The 17,720-nt window shown below is 36.9% G+C and overlaps 4 protein-coding genes across 4 annotated transcripts; 2 read left to right on the forward strand and 2 right to left on the reverse strand.

Moving 5' to 3' along the window:
- Positions 1–1,611: 1,611 nt before the first annotated feature.
- On the reverse strand, positions 1,612–11,364 carry LOC655466 (neutral alpha-glucosidase C). The gene is made up of 10 exons (XM_015984123.2): positions 11,217–11,364; positions 11,080–11,172; positions 10,795–11,022; positions 10,592–10,748; positions 7,775–7,986; positions 6,932–7,703; positions 2,200–2,862; positions 2,039–2,149; positions 1,870–1,985; positions 1,612–1,817 (listed from the first exon to the last, which is right to left on the reverse strand). Exons 1-10 carry the CDS (start codon positions 11,225–11,227, stop codon positions 1,628–1,630), a joined length of 2,553 nt encoding a protein of 850 aa, XP_015839609.1. The 5' UTR covers positions 11,228–11,364; the 3' UTR covers positions 1,612–1,627.
- Positions 11,365–12,449: 1,085 nt separating this feature from the next.
- Positions 12,450–13,913, forward strand: LOC655553 (uncharacterized protein). The gene is made up of 5 exons (XM_962106.4): positions 12,450–12,700; positions 12,844–13,190; positions 13,272–13,493; positions 13,541–13,610; positions 13,657–13,913. The coding sequence occupies exons 1-5, from the start codon at positions 12,575–12,577 to the stop codon at positions 13,774–13,776; spliced, it is 885 nt and encodes a 294-aa protein (XP_967199.1). The 5' UTR covers positions 12,450–12,574; the 3' UTR covers positions 13,777–13,913.
- A 75-nt stretch (positions 13,914–13,988) lies between these two features.
- Positions 13,989–16,823, forward strand: LOC655631 (uncharacterized protein). The gene is made up of 3 exons (XM_962190.5): positions 13,989–14,196; positions 14,250–14,990; positions 16,539–16,823. The coding sequence occupies exons 1-3, from the start codon at positions 14,037–14,039 to the stop codon at positions 16,769–16,771; spliced, it is 1,134 nt and encodes a 377-aa protein (XP_967283.1). The 5' UTR covers positions 13,989–14,036; the 3' UTR covers positions 16,772–16,823.
- On the reverse strand, positions 16,711–17,711 carry LOC655709 (peptide deformylase, mitochondrial). The gene is made up of 2 exons (XM_962270.4): positions 17,205–17,711; positions 16,711–17,158 (listed from the first exon to the last, which is right to left on the reverse strand). The coding sequence occupies exons 1-2, from the start codon at positions 17,559–17,561 to the stop codon at positions 16,844–16,846; spliced, it is 672 nt and encodes a 223-aa protein (XP_967363.1). The 5' UTR covers positions 17,562–17,711; the 3' UTR covers positions 16,711–16,843.
- Positions 17,712–17,720: the final 9 nt, after the last annotated feature.

A 17,720-nucleotide genomic window follows, 5' to 3' on the forward strand; every position in this document is an offset into this window, starting at 1 on the left:
TATTTAAACACGTTTTTAGACCAAAATTCAATTTTTTTTCTTGTTTTTATTAAACTACAACAAAAAAATCACCAAATTTGGTCAAAAATGGTAAAAATTTACCTTTTCTAAGCGCTTATTCAGCAAAAAATTATGCAAAATTTCTTAAAAATTAAGCCAATTAATCACAGAATTACGTCAAAATGGCAAGTTCTGAAGATTTAAACACACATTTAGGCTAAAAATCAAATTTTTCTTTCTGTTTTTATTAAACTAGAACGAAAAAAATCACCAAATTAGGTCAAAAATGGCCAAAAACTTACCTTTTCTAAGCGTTTAAATTGGCAAAAACTCAATTATTGCGCAAAATTTCTTAAAAATTAAGCCAATAAATCACAGAATTATGTCAAAAATGACTTTATTTTTGCAAATTTCGAGGATCTAAAGACGTTTTTACACCAAAAATCATGTTTATCTTCTTGTTTTTAGTAAACTAGAACAAAAAAATGACCAAAAATTCACTTTTTCTAAGCGTTTACTCAGTAAAAACTTAATTATTACACAAAATTTTAAAAATTAAGCCAATAAATCACAGAATTAAGTCAAAAATGACATTATTTTTGAAAGTTATGAAGATTTAAACACGATTTTAGACCAAAATTCAAGTTTTTTTCTTGTTTTTATTAAACTACAACAAAAAAGTCACCAAATTTGGTCAAAAATGGTAAAAATTTGCGTTTATTCAGCAAAAAATTATGCGAAATTTCTTAAAAATTAAACCAATTAATCACAGAATTACGTCAAAATGATATTATTTTTGCAAGTTCTGAAGATTTAAACACACATTTAGGCTAAAAATCAAGTGTTTCTTTCTGTTTTTATTAAACTAGAACGAAAAAATCACCAAATTGGGTCAAAAATGGCCAAAAACTTACCTTTTCTAAATTTTTAAATTGGCAAAAACTCAATTATTGCGCAAAATTTCTTAAAAATTAAGCCAATAAATCACAGAATTATATCAAAAATGACTTTATTTGTGCAAATTTTGAGGATCTAAAGACGTTTTTACACCAAAAATCATGTTTATCTTCTTGTTTTTAGTAAACTAGAACAAAAAAATGACCAAAAATTGACTTTTTCTAAGCGTTTACTCAGTAAAAACTTAATTATTACACAAAATTTTTAAAAATCAAGCCAATAAATCACAAAATTAAGTCAAAAATGACATTATTTTTGAAAGTTATGAAGATTTAAACACGTTTTTAGACCAAAATTCAATTTTTTTTCTTGTTTTTATTAAACTACAACAAAAAAAACACCAAATTTGGTCAAAAATGGTAAAAATTTACCTTTTCTAAGCGTTTATTCAGCAAAAAATTATGCAAAATTTCTTAAAAATTGAGCCAATTAATCACAGAATTACGTCAAAATGGCAAGTTCTGAAGAGTTAAACACACATTTAGGCTAAAAATCAAGTGTTTCTTTCTTGACTTTATTTTTGCAAATTTTGAGGATCTAAAGACGTTTTTACTTGTTTTTAGTAAACTAGAACAAAAAAAATTTACCAAAAATTAACTTTCTCAAGGGATTTATTAAATTAAAGATCAGAATCATGAAGATAATAAACACAGATCATGGAAAAATCATTTTATTTAAGTCTCAATACAGTTTTATTTTTCGGATCAATCTTAACATTTTTTAATAACTGTCCAGAAGCGTCTGTAGTGTGGACAATTTCTTTGTATCGTCCAGACTGACTTCCTTCAGGCATTTGAACGATATCTCGACGCACAATTTTTTCAATAATTACGGGATAATTGCCGTCACCTTGAATGTTTCTAAAAATAGAAAAAATTCACAAAAGTTAAAAAAAAAATATTTTTGACCTACGAAATTGTAACATTGTCTCCTGAAACTTCAATATTAACATACGTGTAATCATTTTCATCCCGATATTTGAAACTGACACCATCGTCAATATAGAGAGTCCCATGTGCTGTGTTATTCTGAAATCATTAAAGTGCCTAATTACCATGAAACATTAATTGTAATGAAGCACCTCATCGACTGTATAATAGATTGTAAAAGAATCACTCGCCATTTCTGCAGTATTTGACCTAACTGTATCTTTCCTCACAACGATTCCTCCCCTTCTGTAATAAACAGGAATCTAGGAAAGAGTTGTTATTATTATCAAAATTTCGGAAACTGATCATTTACATTTTCTCTGGTCACTGGAATCGCAACTTTCCCATTGCCAGCCTGTACATCATCACTGGTTTCGGAAACCCAAACTTCGTTTCCACCACCAGGAAAATAAACATCAACAGATTCAACCCCCGCTTCTGCCACAGCCCTCACCAGGATATCGCGTCCCAGAAGAAGTTGGTCATCGATTTTATAAACACTGACATCTTCTGGATATTGGTAGAAAAGTGGCCGAACAATTGGGTCCCCTGTTATCGTATGTTCAAACGCCAAAGTGTACCACACTGGCAAATGCTTGTATCTGGTCTGGAGGGCCGTCCTGACCACACCTTGAGTGTCCTCAGGCTTGAGATAGGGCTCCCGCCGTTCGGCGTCTTTAGTCGAATGAGCTCGGAAGAAAGGGAGCCAAGCACCAAGTTGGTACCACCTTTCGTAAAGTTCGTTTGAAGGGTTGTTGAAAAAACCGCCAACGTCTGAGCCACAGAGGACGATTCCCAGAATATTTGAGTTTAGACATTCCTGGACTTCGGCTAAGAGATAAGGCCAATCTGCGGTGTTATCACCGGTCCAGATGGCGGCAAATCGTTGGGAACCGGCAAAGTGGGAGCGAGTTAGGATGAAGGGACGTTTGGTGGCATTGTCACGCTCCAGGAGGCCTTTGTGGGTTGACATTGTCTGGAATTTTGGGCGTGAATACGGAGGACTATGACTTAGGAGACGAAACGAGAGACAAAGTGAGGGCGCCCCAAATCGTGTGTCAAATTCAAAATTTGCGCTTCGTCTCGTATTTTTCAAAACGCTGCGAATACGGTTAAAGATACAAGAAAAATGTTCAGGAGAAAGTTGTAGAGAATTAAATTTGCTTTAAAAAAGTCAGCGAGGCCATATCTCTATCTTCAACGGTTTAGGTTTTGGAGACGTTCAAAGATGCTCAAGCGACGGATTTCCGCCATTTTGTCGGTGGTCAAGTACGGGAAAGTGAATTTGTACCCAAACCGTTGAAGATGGAAATATGGTGTCGCGGACTCTTTTGTAGCAAATTTAATTCTCTACAACTTTGTTCCTTACACTTTTGTTGTATCTTCAACCGTATTCGCAGCGTTTTGATAAATAGGCGACGGTGCCCAAAAAATTACCGCTTAGAATTATCAATCTGCGTTCTTTTTGCAAATACGGTTGAAGATACAAAAAAGTGAAAGAGACGAGGTTGTAGAGAATTAAATTTGATTTAAAAAAGTCAGCGAGACCATATGTTTATCTTCAACGGTTTAGGTTTTGGAGACGTTCAAAGATGCTCAAGCGACGGATTTCCGCCATTTTGTCGGTGGTCAAGTACGGGAAAGTGGATTTGTACCCAAACCGTTGAAGATGGAAATATGGTGTCGCGGACTTTTTTGTAGCAAATTTAATTCTCTACAACTTTGTTCCTTACACTTTTGTTGTATCTTCAACAGTATTCGCAGCGTTTTGATAAATAGGCGACGATGCCCAAAAAATTACTGCTTAGAATTATCAATTTGTGTTCTTTATGAAAATACGGTTGAAGATACAAAAAAGTGAAAGAGACGAGGTTGTAGAGAATTAAATTTGCTTTAAAAAAGTCAGCGAGACCATATTTCCATCTTCAACGGTTTAGGTTTTGGAGACGTTCAAAGATGCTCAAGCGACGGATTTCCGCCATTTTGCCGGTGGTCAAGTACGGGAAAGTGAATTTGTACCCAAACCGTTGAAGATGGAAATATGGTGTCGCGGACTCTTTTGTAGCAAATTTAATTCTCTACAACTTTGTTCCTTACACTTTTGTTGTATCTTCAACCGTATTCGCAGCGTTTTGATAAATAGGCGACGGTGCCCAAAAAATTACCGCTTAGAATTATCAATCTGCGTTCTTTTTGCAAATACGGTTGAAGATACAAAAAAGTGAAAGAGACGAGGTTGTAGAGAATTAAATTTGATTTAAAAAAGTCAGCGAGACCATATGTTTATCTTCAACGGTTTAGGTTTTGGAGACGTTCAAAGATGCTCAAGCGACGGATTTCCGCCATTTTGTCGGTGGTCAAGTACGGGAAAGTGGATTTGTACCCAAACCGTTGAAGATGGAAATATGGTGTCGCGGACTTTTTTGTAGCAAATTTAATTCTCTACAACTTTGTTCCTTACACTTTTGTTGTATCTTCAACAGTATTCGCAGCGTTTTGATAAATAGGCGACGATGCCCAAAAAATTACTGCTTAGAATTATCAATTTGTGTTCTTTATGAAAATACGGTTGAAGATACAAAAAAGTGAAAGAGACGAGGTTGTAGAGAATTAAATTTGCTTTAAAAAAGTCAGCGAGACCATATTTCCATCTTCAACGGTTTAGGTTTTGGAGACGTTCAAAGATGCTCAAGCGACGGATTTCCGCCATTTTGCCGGTGGTCAAGTACGGGAAAGTGAATTTGTACCCAAACCGTTGAAGATGGAAATATGGTGTCGCGGACTCTTTTGTAGCAAATTTAATTCTCTACAACTTTGTTCCTTACACTTTTGTTGTATCTTCAACCGTATTCGCAGCGTTTTGATAAATAGGCGACGGTGCCCAAAAAATTACCGCTTAGAATTATCAATCTGCGTTCTTTTTGCAAATACGGTTGAAGATACAAAAAAGTGAAAGAGACGAGGTTGTAGAGAATTAAATTTGATTTAAAAAAGTCAGCGAGACCATATGTTTATCTTCAACGGTTTAGGTTTTGGAGACGTTCAAAGATGCTCAAGCGACGGATTTCCGCCATTTTGTCGGTGGTCAAGTACGGGAAAGTGGATTTGTACCCAAACCGTTGAAGATGGAAATATGGTGTCGCGGACTTTTTTGTAGCAAATTTAATTCTCTACAACTTTGTTCCTTACACTTTTGTTGTATCTTCAACAGTATTCGCAGCGTTTTGATAAATAGGCGACGATGCCCAAAAAATTACCGCTTAGAATTATCAATCTGCGTTCTTTTTGCAAATACGGTTGAAGATACAAAAAAGTGAAAGAGACGAGGTTGTAGAGAATTAAATTTGATTTAAAAAAGTCAGCGAGACCATATGTTTATCTTCAACGGTTTAGGTTTTGGAGACGTTCAAAGATGCTCAAGCGACGGATTTCCGCCATTTTGTCGGTGGTCAAGTACGGGAAAGTGAATTTGTACCCAAACAGTTGAAGATGGAAATATGGTGTCGCGGACTTTTTTGTAGCAAATTTAATTCTCTACAACTTTGTTCCTTACACTTTTGTTGTATCTTCAACAGTATTCGCAGCGTTTTGATAAATAGGCGACGATGCCCAAAAAATTACCGCTTAGAATTATCAATCTGCGTTCTTTTTGCAAATACGGTTGAAGATACAAAAAAGTGAAAGAGACGAGGTTGTAGAGAATTAAATTTGATTTAAAAAAGTCAGCGAGACCATATGTTTATCTTCAACGGTTTAGGTTTTGGAGACGTTCAAAGATGCTCAAGCGACGGATTTCCGCCATTTTGCCGGTGGTCAAGTACGGGAAAGTGAATTTGTACCCAAACCGTTGAAGATGGAAATATGGTGTCGCGGACTTTTTTGTAGCAAATTTAATTCTCTACAACTTTGTTCCTTACACTTTTGTTGTATCTTCAACAGTATTCGCAGCGTTTTGATAAATAGGCGACGATGCCCAAAAAATTACTGCTTAGAATTATCAATTTGTGTTCTTTATGAAAATACGGTTGAAGATACAAAAAAGTGAAAGAGACGAGGTTGTAGAGAATTAAATTTGCTTTAAAAAAGTCAGCGAGACCATGTCTTTATCTTCAACGGTTTAGTTTTTGGAGACGTTCAAAGATGCTCAAGCGACGGATTTCCGCCATTTTGTCGGTGGTCAAGTACGGGAAAGTGAATTTGTACCCAAACAGTTGAAGATGGAAATATGGTGTCGCGGACTTTTTTGTAGCAAATTTAATTCTCTACAACGTCGTCCCTTTCACTTTTTTGTATCTTTAACCGTATTCGCAGCCTTTTAATAAATGGACGACGGTGCGCAAAAAAATGTCGCTTAGAATTATTGCGTTCTTTTTGCAAACGCAGCGAATACGGTTGAAGATACAAAAAATTGAAAGGCACAAGGCTGTAGAGAATTAAATTCTCTACAAAAAAGTCCGCGACACGAAATGTCTATCTTCAACGGTTTAGGTATAAATTAATTTTCCAATACTTGACCACCGGCAAAATGAAGGAAATCCGACACTTGAGAGTCTTTGAATGACTTTGGGGCCTAAATGGTTGAAGATAGGGATATGGTCTCGCGGACTTTTTTAAAGGAAATTTAATTCTCTACAACTTTCCTCTGAACATTTTTCTTGTATCTGTAACCGTATTCGCAGCGTTTTGAAAAATATGGGGCAGAGTGCAAATTGGTAAAACTTTGAAATTTTTTTAAATACAGTTCAAGATATAATTTTTGCACTATTTTAATCTCCGATTATTGAGAATTTGGTGCCCTATCTGCCTGTATTTTTTTATTCGCCTGGTGCTAACCGTTATTTCATTACAACACTTTTTATAAATTTGGACGGTAATGGAACAAGTGCGCCTCTGGCGACATTGTCGGAACTATCGAGGCCGTGGACGTTTTATTTGTACGTCGTTTCATATCCTTAGTTAGTCGTGAAGGGAAAGTCACTTAAATGTATTTTTTAAAGTATTAAAAATTTAACTAGTGACTTTCCCCCCATTCAAGCGCTTATTACATGGAGGAATCCATAAATGTTGTGGATTTCCTGGTGCTTGACATTGCCATGGTGGATGGCGTCTGCCGGCAGAGTCATTTCCAAGCTATTGTCAAACACTGAGGGTTCATTCATGTCGTTCCAAATCCCGGCGAGAGTAGCAGTCGTACTTTGAAAATTCTCATACGAGTACATACTCCCATAAAAATCCCTAGCTTCCGGGTTCAAAAAATCCATATAACTGCTAAGTCCCGGCCAACACGAGCCTTGAAAAACCGACCCATCTGCATTTTTCACGAACAAATCCTTGGCCAAAGCCCCATCGTACACATTATAGCCCTCCTCAACTTTAATATGGGGGTCAATAATGGTCACTAGCTTCTTGTTAGTACCATTGAGCACGTTTTGCATTTCCACCGGATCGCTGAACGTGTCAGGGTTCCAAGTGAAGTACTTGAACCCGTCGGTGTAGTCAATGTCCAGCCAAATTGCATCCAACTGGAAATTGTGACTGTCAAAGTTCGCAGCCACGTCTTTGACCAGTTCCTGGGTGTCGTAACTGTACCGCGACTGGTGGTACCCTAGCACCCAGATCTGGGGCAGATGGGCGGTACCAGTCAGCTGGGTGTACTGTCGTACGACTTGTGTGGGTGTAGGACCCAGCAAAACGAACAAGTCGAGGCACCCAGCTTCTGTCATAAAGTAGGCCTGGGTGGTACCGGCACTTGAACTCGTGGTTTCCACCCATTGTTGGGCCGCGTTATGGAGGAACACTCCAGAAGTGGCTTTAGGGCTAGATTGAAAAAATTAAAGCCCACATAAATAATTTTTTTTTCAGTACCAAGGTGGGTTTTTTTGACTTACCCATGTCCGTATAACACCGGGATTGAGCCATAAAGAGCCATGGGTGACTCAATTTCAAACCCACCAACGTCTGAGTTTTTGAGACGGTACGGGTCGGTACCACCTGGTGCTGTGTTTTTCAAAGCTAGGGTTTCGCAGTGTTCGTGAATGCCGTAAAGTTGGACGGCTTGTGGGAATTTTACGCCGAAACTGAACGGGGCGTTAACTTCCGTCTAAGACAATTTTGATTTTTTTTTTCAAAATTTTTCAAAATTATTTTGTTCCGTCTAATCCCCACATTAGACGTATTGAGCGTATAATGATAATGATAGATAATGATCGGTTAGCCACTCTGTATTATTACATAAGTTAAATGGTATAAGCGATCCATTTTTATCTTGGATCAGAAACTATCTTACTCATCGAACGCAAACTGTTTCAATAAAAGGCTTTAAATATTTTGTCATTAAAGTAACCTCTGGTGTGCCTCAGGGCTCCATACTTGGCCCTTTACTTTTTAACATATTTATTACCGATGTTGGCAGTGTTATAAAATCTAAGTACCTATTGTATGCTGACGATCTAAAGATGTATAGGGTAATAAAATCTTATAAAGATATAAAGATCTTACAAGAAGATATCAAAGCTCTTGAAGGTTGGTGTAAAAGCAATGGCATGGAGTTTAACACCGATAAATGTAAGACAATGTGCTTTAGCCGTAAAATACATCCCAATAGACACTCATATATGCTAAATTCAATCGAATTAAATGAAATTAATTTTATAAAAGATCTTGGAGTATTTTTGGATACAAAACTTTTATTTACATATCATTATGATTACATCCTATCTAAAAGCAGAAAAATGTTGGGGTGTATAAAAAGATGGACGGCTGATTTTCGCAATATTAGGTCAGTCACAATACTCTATAACTCTATGGTCCGTTCTATTCTTGAATATAGCTGCATCGTTTGGTCGCCTATATATATTACTTATACAGATCAATTAGAGGCTGTGCAGACTAGTTTTCTAAAATATGCTAAATACAAACTGTCTACTAATAATGTTATTTTGAATAGCTTAGATGATGTGTCATCCTATCTATCTATTATACCCCTAGAAAAAAGGCGTACGCTACATAAACTTTGTTTTATGTTTAAATTGGTTAACAGCCAATTAGATTTACCAGACATAATATGTAAAATTAATTTTAATGTATCATTGGTAAATGTTAGATGTCCGGAATTATTTTTTGTTTACAAGAATAAACACAATTATTCCTATAATTCACCACTTAATAGTTTATTCTTGGAAGCAAATAAATATGCCAGCAAAATAGATTTTTTTGGTTCTTCCTTGTACAGATTTAGAGCAGATTGTGTTATGAATATGAAAGTGTAATTGTTTTTTTTTGCGTTACTTATGTTATTGTAAATGCTTCTTAGCGTCAATAAAGTTATTATTATTATTATTATTATTATTATTATTATTATTATTATAAATTTTTATTTTATAGAGGATAGGGAAAGCTGATAAAAATAACACCAGTCCATAACTTGTTTATTATTAAAGATATTAATTTTTTTTTCTAGATTATAGTTGCGTTATAAAGTTGTTTTGCATTTTTAGACGTAGCATTTAATACTGATGATTTTATTTTAAACTTGTATCGGTCGATTCTGGTTAGTTTTTGAAATAATTTGATTTTTTTGACAAAAAAACGTTTTATTTAAAAATTTATTACACAAAAACGGAGAACTGTAGAACAGTCGGACTTTCAACACTTTATAGGGAAAAGTTCAAACTTAAATCTGTTCCAATTGTTTGGCGCAATGCAATTAGAAACATAAAAAAATTAAGAAGTTTGTTAAAAGTTGAATAACTTGAAAAAGTTAAATGGAACATCCTATTTTTTGTTCTTGCTTCTCAAAGATTATTAAATTGTCTAGCTAAAAACATAAAGTTTCAAATGTCTAAAGTTAATAACTAGAAAGATATTTCACTTTAAAAGTTAATTTCAACAACAATGCACACTATTCATGACCATTGTTGTTACCATAGTAACCATACCATAACCATAGCAACTCCACCCCAGACCACTTGATGGAGTTTATACGGGAATTAAAAATTCGCCAAAAATATTAAAACTTTAGTTATTTCACTGTAATAATTGGCAAATAATGGCTTAGGGGTAACATAAAGTTGTTATTATCAGAAAATTTCACTTTTCGGCTACTGAAACAATAGTTAGTCATTTTTTTAATGTTTAATGTTAAATATCTTTTGAATAATCAGCAAAAGACACTTAACTATTAATGTTTTTAGAGAGACAATTTAAAGGTCTTTTAGATGCAAAAATAAAAAATTGGGTGTTCCATTTAAATTTTTGAAGTTATTCAACTTGCAACAAACCTCTTCATTTTTTATGTTCTTGATTGCAGTAAGCTAATAAAAATTATAATTCCGTTATGTTTGAACATCCTTTATTAAAGTGGTGAAAGTTCTACTTTTCTGAGATTCTTAGTTTTTATGTAATGAATTTTTAAAAAAAGCGTGTTTTTGTCAAAAAAATCAAATTATTTCAAAAACTAAGCAGAATCGACTAACACAAGTTTAGATTAAAATCATGAGTATTAAAAACTACGTCCAAAAATGCAATAAAATTTAGGATGTTCCATTTGAAAAAACGTAACTTTAGTGTTTTTTTAATATTAAAACACTCTGTATATATACTGCAATATTTTATAAACCGCAGAAAAAGTTAATATCTTTAATAATATTCAAGTTATGGAACTGTGATTCTTCTAATGTGGGATTTAGACAGAACATTGGTACTACCTCAAGTAAAGTTAGTTTATCGCCATCGAAAACCACCTCCAAAAGCCCGTCTTTACTGAACTCGATACTAAATGGCGAGAATGTGACACGGGCTGAGTTCGAATTTGAGTTTGTTGAGACTGTTATGGACGTATCATCGCGTGCCACACCGTTGAAACTTTTGCAAAATTATTTGATTTTTTTTTGATTTGGTAACAACTTACTCGGTTGGTTTTGGTTCTCCATCGAGAACATCAACCAGCTCGTACCGTCCTGAATCAACTTCCTTTATTTTTACCCGGAAAGTGTCTTCCTGGAGGCCTGTAAGGGTGAGTACCAGGTCGGTACCACCACTGTTAGGTCTAAGAGTAGCACTGAGCGTGTTTGCATTAGTGGTGATGGTGTCAGGATCTACCGAATAGTCATTTGATGGTTGTCTTGTTCGTAAATTACTAACAATTTTTCAAGTGTTTTTACCGATTTCTGTTGAAGGAATGTTTGGTACTTACGTGCAAAAATCAACTCGGCTACAATCTTTGAAAGTGTTATGGTCGGCTGCAAGGCTCTGTGTTACCACCAAAGTGATTACAAAAAATAAAGACCTATGGAAAATTACTTTTTGCTCATTTTGTAGCTGAGTACTCACTTGAACATCATTGTTGGCAATGTTTAAACTGAACTGGAAAATTCTCTACTTATAGGTGACAAATAATCGTGATAATCTCAGAGATATTAAACACTTCATGTTGCTCTCTGACCTTAGCGATCCCATTTTTGTTATTAAATTTAAGTGCACATAATTTTCTCTCCATTTTTAATTAATTTCCGGTAAACATATGAAAAAAACTAGTTGTTGTTTATTATTATTAAACTTTTTATTTGCAAAAATGGTGGCAACAAAATTTCATAACTTTTGTGACCTATAATACTTCAAATTCAACTTAATCTAAAGTACTTTGATAAAAAGTTAAAGAATTACTCTATACCTATTATAGTACTTTAGATGAAACTAAACCTTTTGATTATTCTTATTAAGGAAGTACTTATACAAAATATTATTGAATTAAACTTTATGAGCGCCAAAACCAACAATATTTTTTTTGAGAAATTTAAATTTTTTCGGATCACACTTGTGATGTTTTTCGCTTAAATAGATGACTAATGGGATTTAATATTTGTCAATCTAGGTGACAATCTCAGATACAGGTTCAATAAACACTTTGAGGATGTTATCACTGTTTTGTTGCCATACAAACTTTTATAACGATTTTTTTCTATTACTATAACATCTACTTCAAAACTGCTTTATTTTATTTTCTTTGTTCGGGTTATTTTTAGTTTTACCATTACTAGAACCAGAATTTTATCTTTTTCAAACAGAATAGGAGATAATTGCGGAGGCAATTTCGTGTTCGAGTCGTGAAAATTGCCAGGGTTTATAGTTTTGCTTATATTTTTGCGTTATTTTTTATTCATTGCAAAATTAAACTTTAAAAATTTTGAACTTTTCACAAAAAATGTATGGTGTGTTCAAAAAGTCAAAAAGTCTAGATCAACTCTTGCTGTGGAATTTAGATTGGCAGATTTTTATTGTCTTTGAAAGATTATCGTTTTATTCTGTTGATTTGTCAAACGTAATCTTAAGAAATCAACATACGTTCAAAATTTCACAGCAAGAGTTGATTTAAAGATTCTTTGAACGCACTGTAGAAAAATTTTGAAAACAGTTACGTATATAGAAAAATAGAAATAGCTCTATAAAGTTTTGAATTAAACCAATTATCCCTTACTTTGTTCTACTAAAGGAGAAAAGGGGGAAATAAAACGCATAGTCATTGTGTTATTTGTTTTTATTTTTGAATTTGGAGCAAATTCGTAACTGGAGCCACTTCCATTACGTAATGCCATGCGAAGCACGTGTCTTGATTCACTTCCCGGTCAATCATTTCAAAGTTGGAATGTGTCTCCTAGTTTAAAAACCTCCAAAACCCAAGTTTCCATAAAATGGCACATTGTTTGCGCCACATTACCAACAAATTTGTCTCAATAACATCAATTATCACTCCCAGGAGTCATGTCATCAAATACGAAAAAACCAACCTCTCGAACAAGAACTATTTAACCGAACAGGTGAGTCCCCGAAGCCCCTTCCTCGTTAACATCACCAAACAACGCGAATTTTGCAATATTGACCGAAAAAAAAGTGTAATTGTCAATTGGAAAAACCTAACCTCAAAAATGACAATCTAATTTTTTTCTCCTCCAAATTGTAGTATTCAACGCAAGTGAAATGCGAGACGAGACACGAACCCGAGGATTTCAACCCGAAGGCTTCGCTTGGTAAAATTGGCGATAACAGGGAGTGCTCCAGTGATATCGTCACCCGAGAGAATATATTCAACGTTGACGATTTTAGACGGCACTTAATTAATTTTAGTGTAGTTAATTGTGTTCCCAACGAGAGTCAGGTTTCGTCAAATAAGCCCCCACCAGAGAAGCTGAGCCGTGTCTACGACGTCTTGATGAACACGCTTCCACACCTCTTCACCACAACCATGGACTACAGCATATACCACCCAGAGCTGGTCTTCGAGAACAATATCAGGGGGACCACCACGGTGTAGGTTTTATTATTACTATTATTAGTTTAAATAATTCGTAAATTATTTAAAAAACTAAGCAAAATAGCTGTTTTTTCCAGCGGTTTGTACCACTACGTTAAACAGATCGCCCTGTTGAGGACAGTGGGGCACTTGCGGTTCGCTTATGTGAAACTGGAGGTCCTTAAAATCACCAAACACCCCGAAGACTCCACTGTGAAGGTCAGGTGGCGCATTCGGGGGATTTCTGCCTTGAAAGTAATGCTGACATTTTGGAAATACAAGCTGTGGAATTTCCACGAGATTTTTGACAAAACCGAAGCGTAATAATTTCACACGTGTTTGTGCAGTTTATTTGATGTTTTTGTAGGTGGTATGACGGTTTTTCCACGTTTTACGTCAACGCCGACGGCGAGGTGTACAAACATGTGGCTGATAAGGTATTAAAAATGTTAATTAAACACTTATCATTTGATTTTGGCGCAGATGATGCCCGATTCTGACTCCGTAACGGAAAAGACAAGAGACACGGCGCTACCTACGGCCAAGTTGGCGCTGATAACCGGCTTGATACCGAAATGTTCAGATATTTATTCCATTACTTGAACCTATGGCTAGGTTAGCTCCGCCTGTATTTATTTATAAATTAAGTATTATTTTGTTATAAAGCGATTATTTTATATTTGGATCACCGCTCCGCTTGTCCCTAGAATGTTATGTGTTAATAAAATCTTCAAGGCTTTTGTGGCCCCTTTAATCTAGAAAAAACTAATAATGACAGCATGTATTACTGGTTGCGTGCCTCATAACCGATTCGCGTTCGTCTGATTTCGCTCCCAAACCCCTCGTGTTTGACAAAAATCGAAATGTCCACCTTAGGCAGTTGTGAGACCCCCGGTTGTGAAAACAGCGCGAAATTGCAGTGCCCCACATGTCTCAAGCTGGGCATTCAGGGGTCGTTCTTCTGCTCGCAGGAGTGCTTCAAATCCAACTGGAAGAACCACAAAATCATCCATTCGTTAGCCAGTAAGTAAGGTTAGGTCAGGTTGTGATGAGCCCCAAGTCGTTTCCTTTCCCAGAGGGGGAGAACCCTGACGGCACGAAGGAAACCGCCTACAACCCCTGGCCGTACTACACCTTCACCGGCAAGCTGCGCCCCTTCCCGCAGAGCCCCAAGCGCGCGGTGCCCGCGTCCATCGCCCGGCCCGACTACGCCGAGCACCCGGCGGGGCTGCCGTTGAGCGAGCAGGCCGTCAAGGGCTCCGGCCAGATAAAAATCCTCGACGATGAGGAGGTCGAGGGAATGCGCGTCGCGTGCAAGCTGGGCCGGGAGGTGCTGGACGAGGCGGCGCGGGTCTGTGACGTGGGGGTCACCACCGACGAGATCGACCGCGTGGTGCACGAGGCGTGTCTCGAGCGCGATTGCTATCCCTCGCCGTTGAATTACTACGAGTTTCCGGCCTCGTGCTGCACGAGCGTTAACGAGGTGATTTGCCACGGGATTCCCGACATGAGGCCGCTCAAAGACGGCGATTTGTGCAATGTGGACATCACGGTCTACCACAGGGGCTTCCATGGGGATTTGAACGAAACCTTCTTCGTGGGGAACGTCAGCGAGAAGCATAAGAATTTAGTCAAAGTCACACACGAGTGCCTTATGAAAGCTATCGCGATTGTTAAGCCGGGGGAGAAGTACCGGGAGATTGGGAATGTTATACAGAAACATGCGCAGGCGCATGGGTATTCCGTGGTGCGGAGCTACTGCGGGCATGGGATTCACCGGCTGTTCCACACTGCGCCCAATGTGCCCCATTATGCAAGTAAGAGATTTGGTATTTCAGAATTTTGCCGTTATGCAACGAGCACATTCGAGTGCATACCTAGACACCCGAGAACTTTAAGGCCCGTCCGGAGCAAGCTCGACTGGTTCAACTGTCAAGTTGGAATCGGCAGCAATCTTATTACGAACGCATAATTTACAACACCCTAACCGCAGGTTAAACGTAATTTTTCAAGTTTGTAACCAATCATGTATTAGCAATATTATCTTGTAGTTCTATTATTTATAATAGGTACTCATTGCAATTTTAATTTACTTTAAAACTAAACTAACAACACTCTAAAACTAATTAAAAAAAATAGACAGAAAAAAATAAAACTCAGAAACTCGAAATGTCATGGAGAAATCTACGGAACAATGTTTCGAAGGCAAATGATTTTCACTCACTTGTACCTGCATTTATACCAGTGGCTTGAAAAGAGTTGTTGGGTGTATTTGCTTGACCATATAACAGACCAAACCAATATTAATTTCCCAAAAATCGGAGTTTAGGAAGTTTACCAAAATCAGTTCTTTACTGAAAACTTGATAAAATGCTCTAAAAACGTAAAAGTAACAAAATTTCCAATTTTTCTCAAAACATGGTAAATTTAACTAAATCAAAGTGACATCATATTTGAAAAAAAATACATCAATTCTCAGCTTAAAATAATATAATTTTCCACGTAATTAGGTCGCAGTACATGGAAGCGATGTACTTTTCTAATTGCGCGGCCTAAGTTTTGAACCCAAGGGCTGCCAGTGACTCAAATTTGAGACAAATGATCGTTTTTTCCAGAAAAGAGGTGACAAAGACGTGTTTACAGGGAACTGGCTGGATTATATACCTGGTTTGTTACTCCGTCCCCCAAACATTTAAATATTTATTTATCACCGGAGTAATTAATGACCGACCAATATTATTTCAAACGCATTCTCATAAATAAGCTTTTATCCTTCGTACCAGAAATAAAAGCAAAACATTTATTTAGGCACCTTGTATTTTCAATGAAATCACAATTCTCATTTATTCATTATGTTTATCCCAAAGAAAATTTAAAATCTCTGAAATCTTCTCTTATAAAGCCATGTATTAGACATCTGTTTGCATCGTCAGAGGTGATCATAAATTATTGAAGTCCGGGTCTAATTGTTTGCGGTTACTTTTTATGGGAGAGTTGTAAATTATCTCTTGCTCACTCGATTTTCGATTGCAAATAAGGCTACCTCTGTGGAGGTGTTATTTACAAACTTTTTTTCATCGGACTTGAAATTATCGGGTTAAACAACAAGAATAAATTTATTGGCCATTTAGAAAATTCGAAAAACCTCTTAAAATGCGTTTTCTAGAAATCCTAAACTTTATTTATTAGAGTTTGTAGGTAACCTATCGCATATCTAAAATGGCCAATAAACAAGAAAAAAAATCTCTTTTACGTGATATCAAGTTTATGAAAATATGTTTGATAGTTTTTGAGATTTCACTCCGGACGGCTCTTGAGCGTTTTGCGTGTTATTAAAAATTTTGTTGTAACGGTGCACTTTTCAGAAAACCGGGCCGTGGGGGTCATGAAGCCGGGCCATTGCTTCACCATCGAGCCCATGATCTCCATGGGCACGTGGCGGGACGAAATGTGGCCCGACAAGTGGACTGCGGTCACAGCAGATGGGCAATGGTCGGCCCAATTCGAGCACACGCTACTTGTCAATGAAACAGGCTGTGAAATACTCACGAGACGGCGGAATTCCGACGGCTCGCCGCATTTTATGGACAAAATGTAAAACGCATACATACGTAACTACAATTTCTTGGAAATAAATATTTATGGCCGCTTGACAATATTTTATTCAACACTACTGGGGGCCATAGGGCAGCTCGATCTTGCCCCCGCGCTCGTTGATTTCCTGCCAGCAGCTGCACGCCAAGCTTTTCCGATCCATTATATCTGTGTATATTTTGCCGTTAAGATGGTCCACTTCATGTTGGACGATCCTGGCAGGCCATCCCGTCAATTCCATTTCAAATTTCTGGTTTTCCTCATCAAACGCTTCCAGTTTCAAGCTTTTGTAACGCGGTACTTCGGCGTGAAACCCCTTAACACTTGCGCAACTCTCCACAAAAGTCAGCTTCGTGTAGTCTGTAATTTTGATTTGGGGGTTGATTACAACCTACAACTAAATTGCCAAACTACTAAAATCGTGCGTCTTGTAGTACCTTAAACGGAACAACTTTCATTTCTTTAACTTTCTGTTCCTGGGGGCTATATTCATTCAAGTGTTTCGCGTTGCATTCAACTAGGAACAACTGGAGGGGCACCCCCACTTGGGGGGCCGACAACCCCACCGAATTGTGGTTTTTCATTACATTTTTCATTCGATTTATTAGAAATTTAATCTCGGGTAATTTAATTAAGTCACGTGGGATCACATCCGAGACTGTTCGCAAGGTGGGGTCCCCAATTTGAACCACGTGTTTGAACGGGGCCTCGGGGGGCTTCGCCTTCACTAGGCCACTGTACCAAGAGATGATCCTCTTGTAACTAAGGGGGCGCACTTGAGTAACACTCGGCATTTTGCAAGCACATAACCTCACTTTCCACAATAACCTTACTCACATTTTCACACGATATGGGAATAAAATAATCATTGATAAAACACACAAACGTGGTTTTAAGCTTAGTACTTCTCGTTTTCACTCCACATTCAATTATTATTATTAATTATTAACTGT

Source organism: Tribolium castaneum, chromosome 7 (assembly GCF_031307605.1).
Source record: "Tribolium castaneum strain GA2 chromosome 7, icTriCast1.1, whole genome shotgun sequence".
NCBI classification, from domain to species: Eukaryota; Metazoa; Arthropoda; class Insecta; order Coleoptera; family Tenebrionidae; genus Tribolium; species Tribolium castaneum.

What these genes read in the sequence shown, in the direction of transcription:
- LOC655466 (XM_015984123.2), bottom strand. An exon ending in TTCCAGTGACCAGAGAAAAT is followed by an intron (nt 2,150 to 2,199) that starts GTAAATGATCAG and finishes ACTCTTTCCTAG; the next exon opens with ATTCCTGTTTATTACAGAAG. An exon ending in TCTATTATACAGTCGATGAG is followed by an intron (nt 1,986 to 2,038) that starts GTGCTTCATTAC and finishes TAATGATTTCAG; the next exon opens with AATAACACAGCACATGGGAC.
- LOC655553 (XM_962106.4), top strand. Translation starts at nt 12,575, where the DNA reads ATGGCACATTGTTTGCGCCACATTACCAACAAATTTGTCTCAATAACA. An exon ending in AGAACTATTTAACCGAACAG is followed by an intron (nt 12,701 to 12,843) that starts GTGAGTCCCCGA and finishes TCCAAATTGTAG; the next exon opens with TATTCAACGCAAGTGAAATG. An exon ending in ATCAGGGGGACCACCACGGT is followed by an intron (nt 13,191 to 13,271) that starts GTAGGTTTTATT and finishes TGTTTTTTCCAG; the next exon opens with CGGTTTGTACCACTACGTTA.
- LOC655709 (XM_962270.4), bottom strand. Translation starts at nt 17,561, where the DNA reads ATGCCGAGTGTTACTCAAGTGCGCCCCCTTAGTTACAAGAGGATCATC. An exon ending in TGAAAGTTGTTCCGTTTAAG is followed by an intron (nt 17,159 to 17,204) that starts GTACTACAAGAC and finishes ATTTAGTTGTAG; the next exon opens with GTTGTAATCAACCCCCAAAT.
- LOC655631 (XM_962190.5), top strand. Translation starts at nt 14,037, where the DNA reads ATGTCCACCTTAGGCAGTTGTGAGACCCCCGGTTGTGAAAACAGCGCG. An exon ending in AATCATCCATTCGTTAGCCA is followed by an intron (nt 14,197 to 14,249) that starts GTAAGTAAGGTT and finishes TTCCTTTCCCAG; the next exon opens with AGGGGGAGAACCCTGACGGC. An exon ending in CAATGTGCCCCATTATGCAA is followed by an intron (nt 14,991 to 16,538) that starts GTAAGAGATTTG and finishes TGCACTTTTCAG; the next exon opens with AAAACCGGGCCGTGGGGGTC.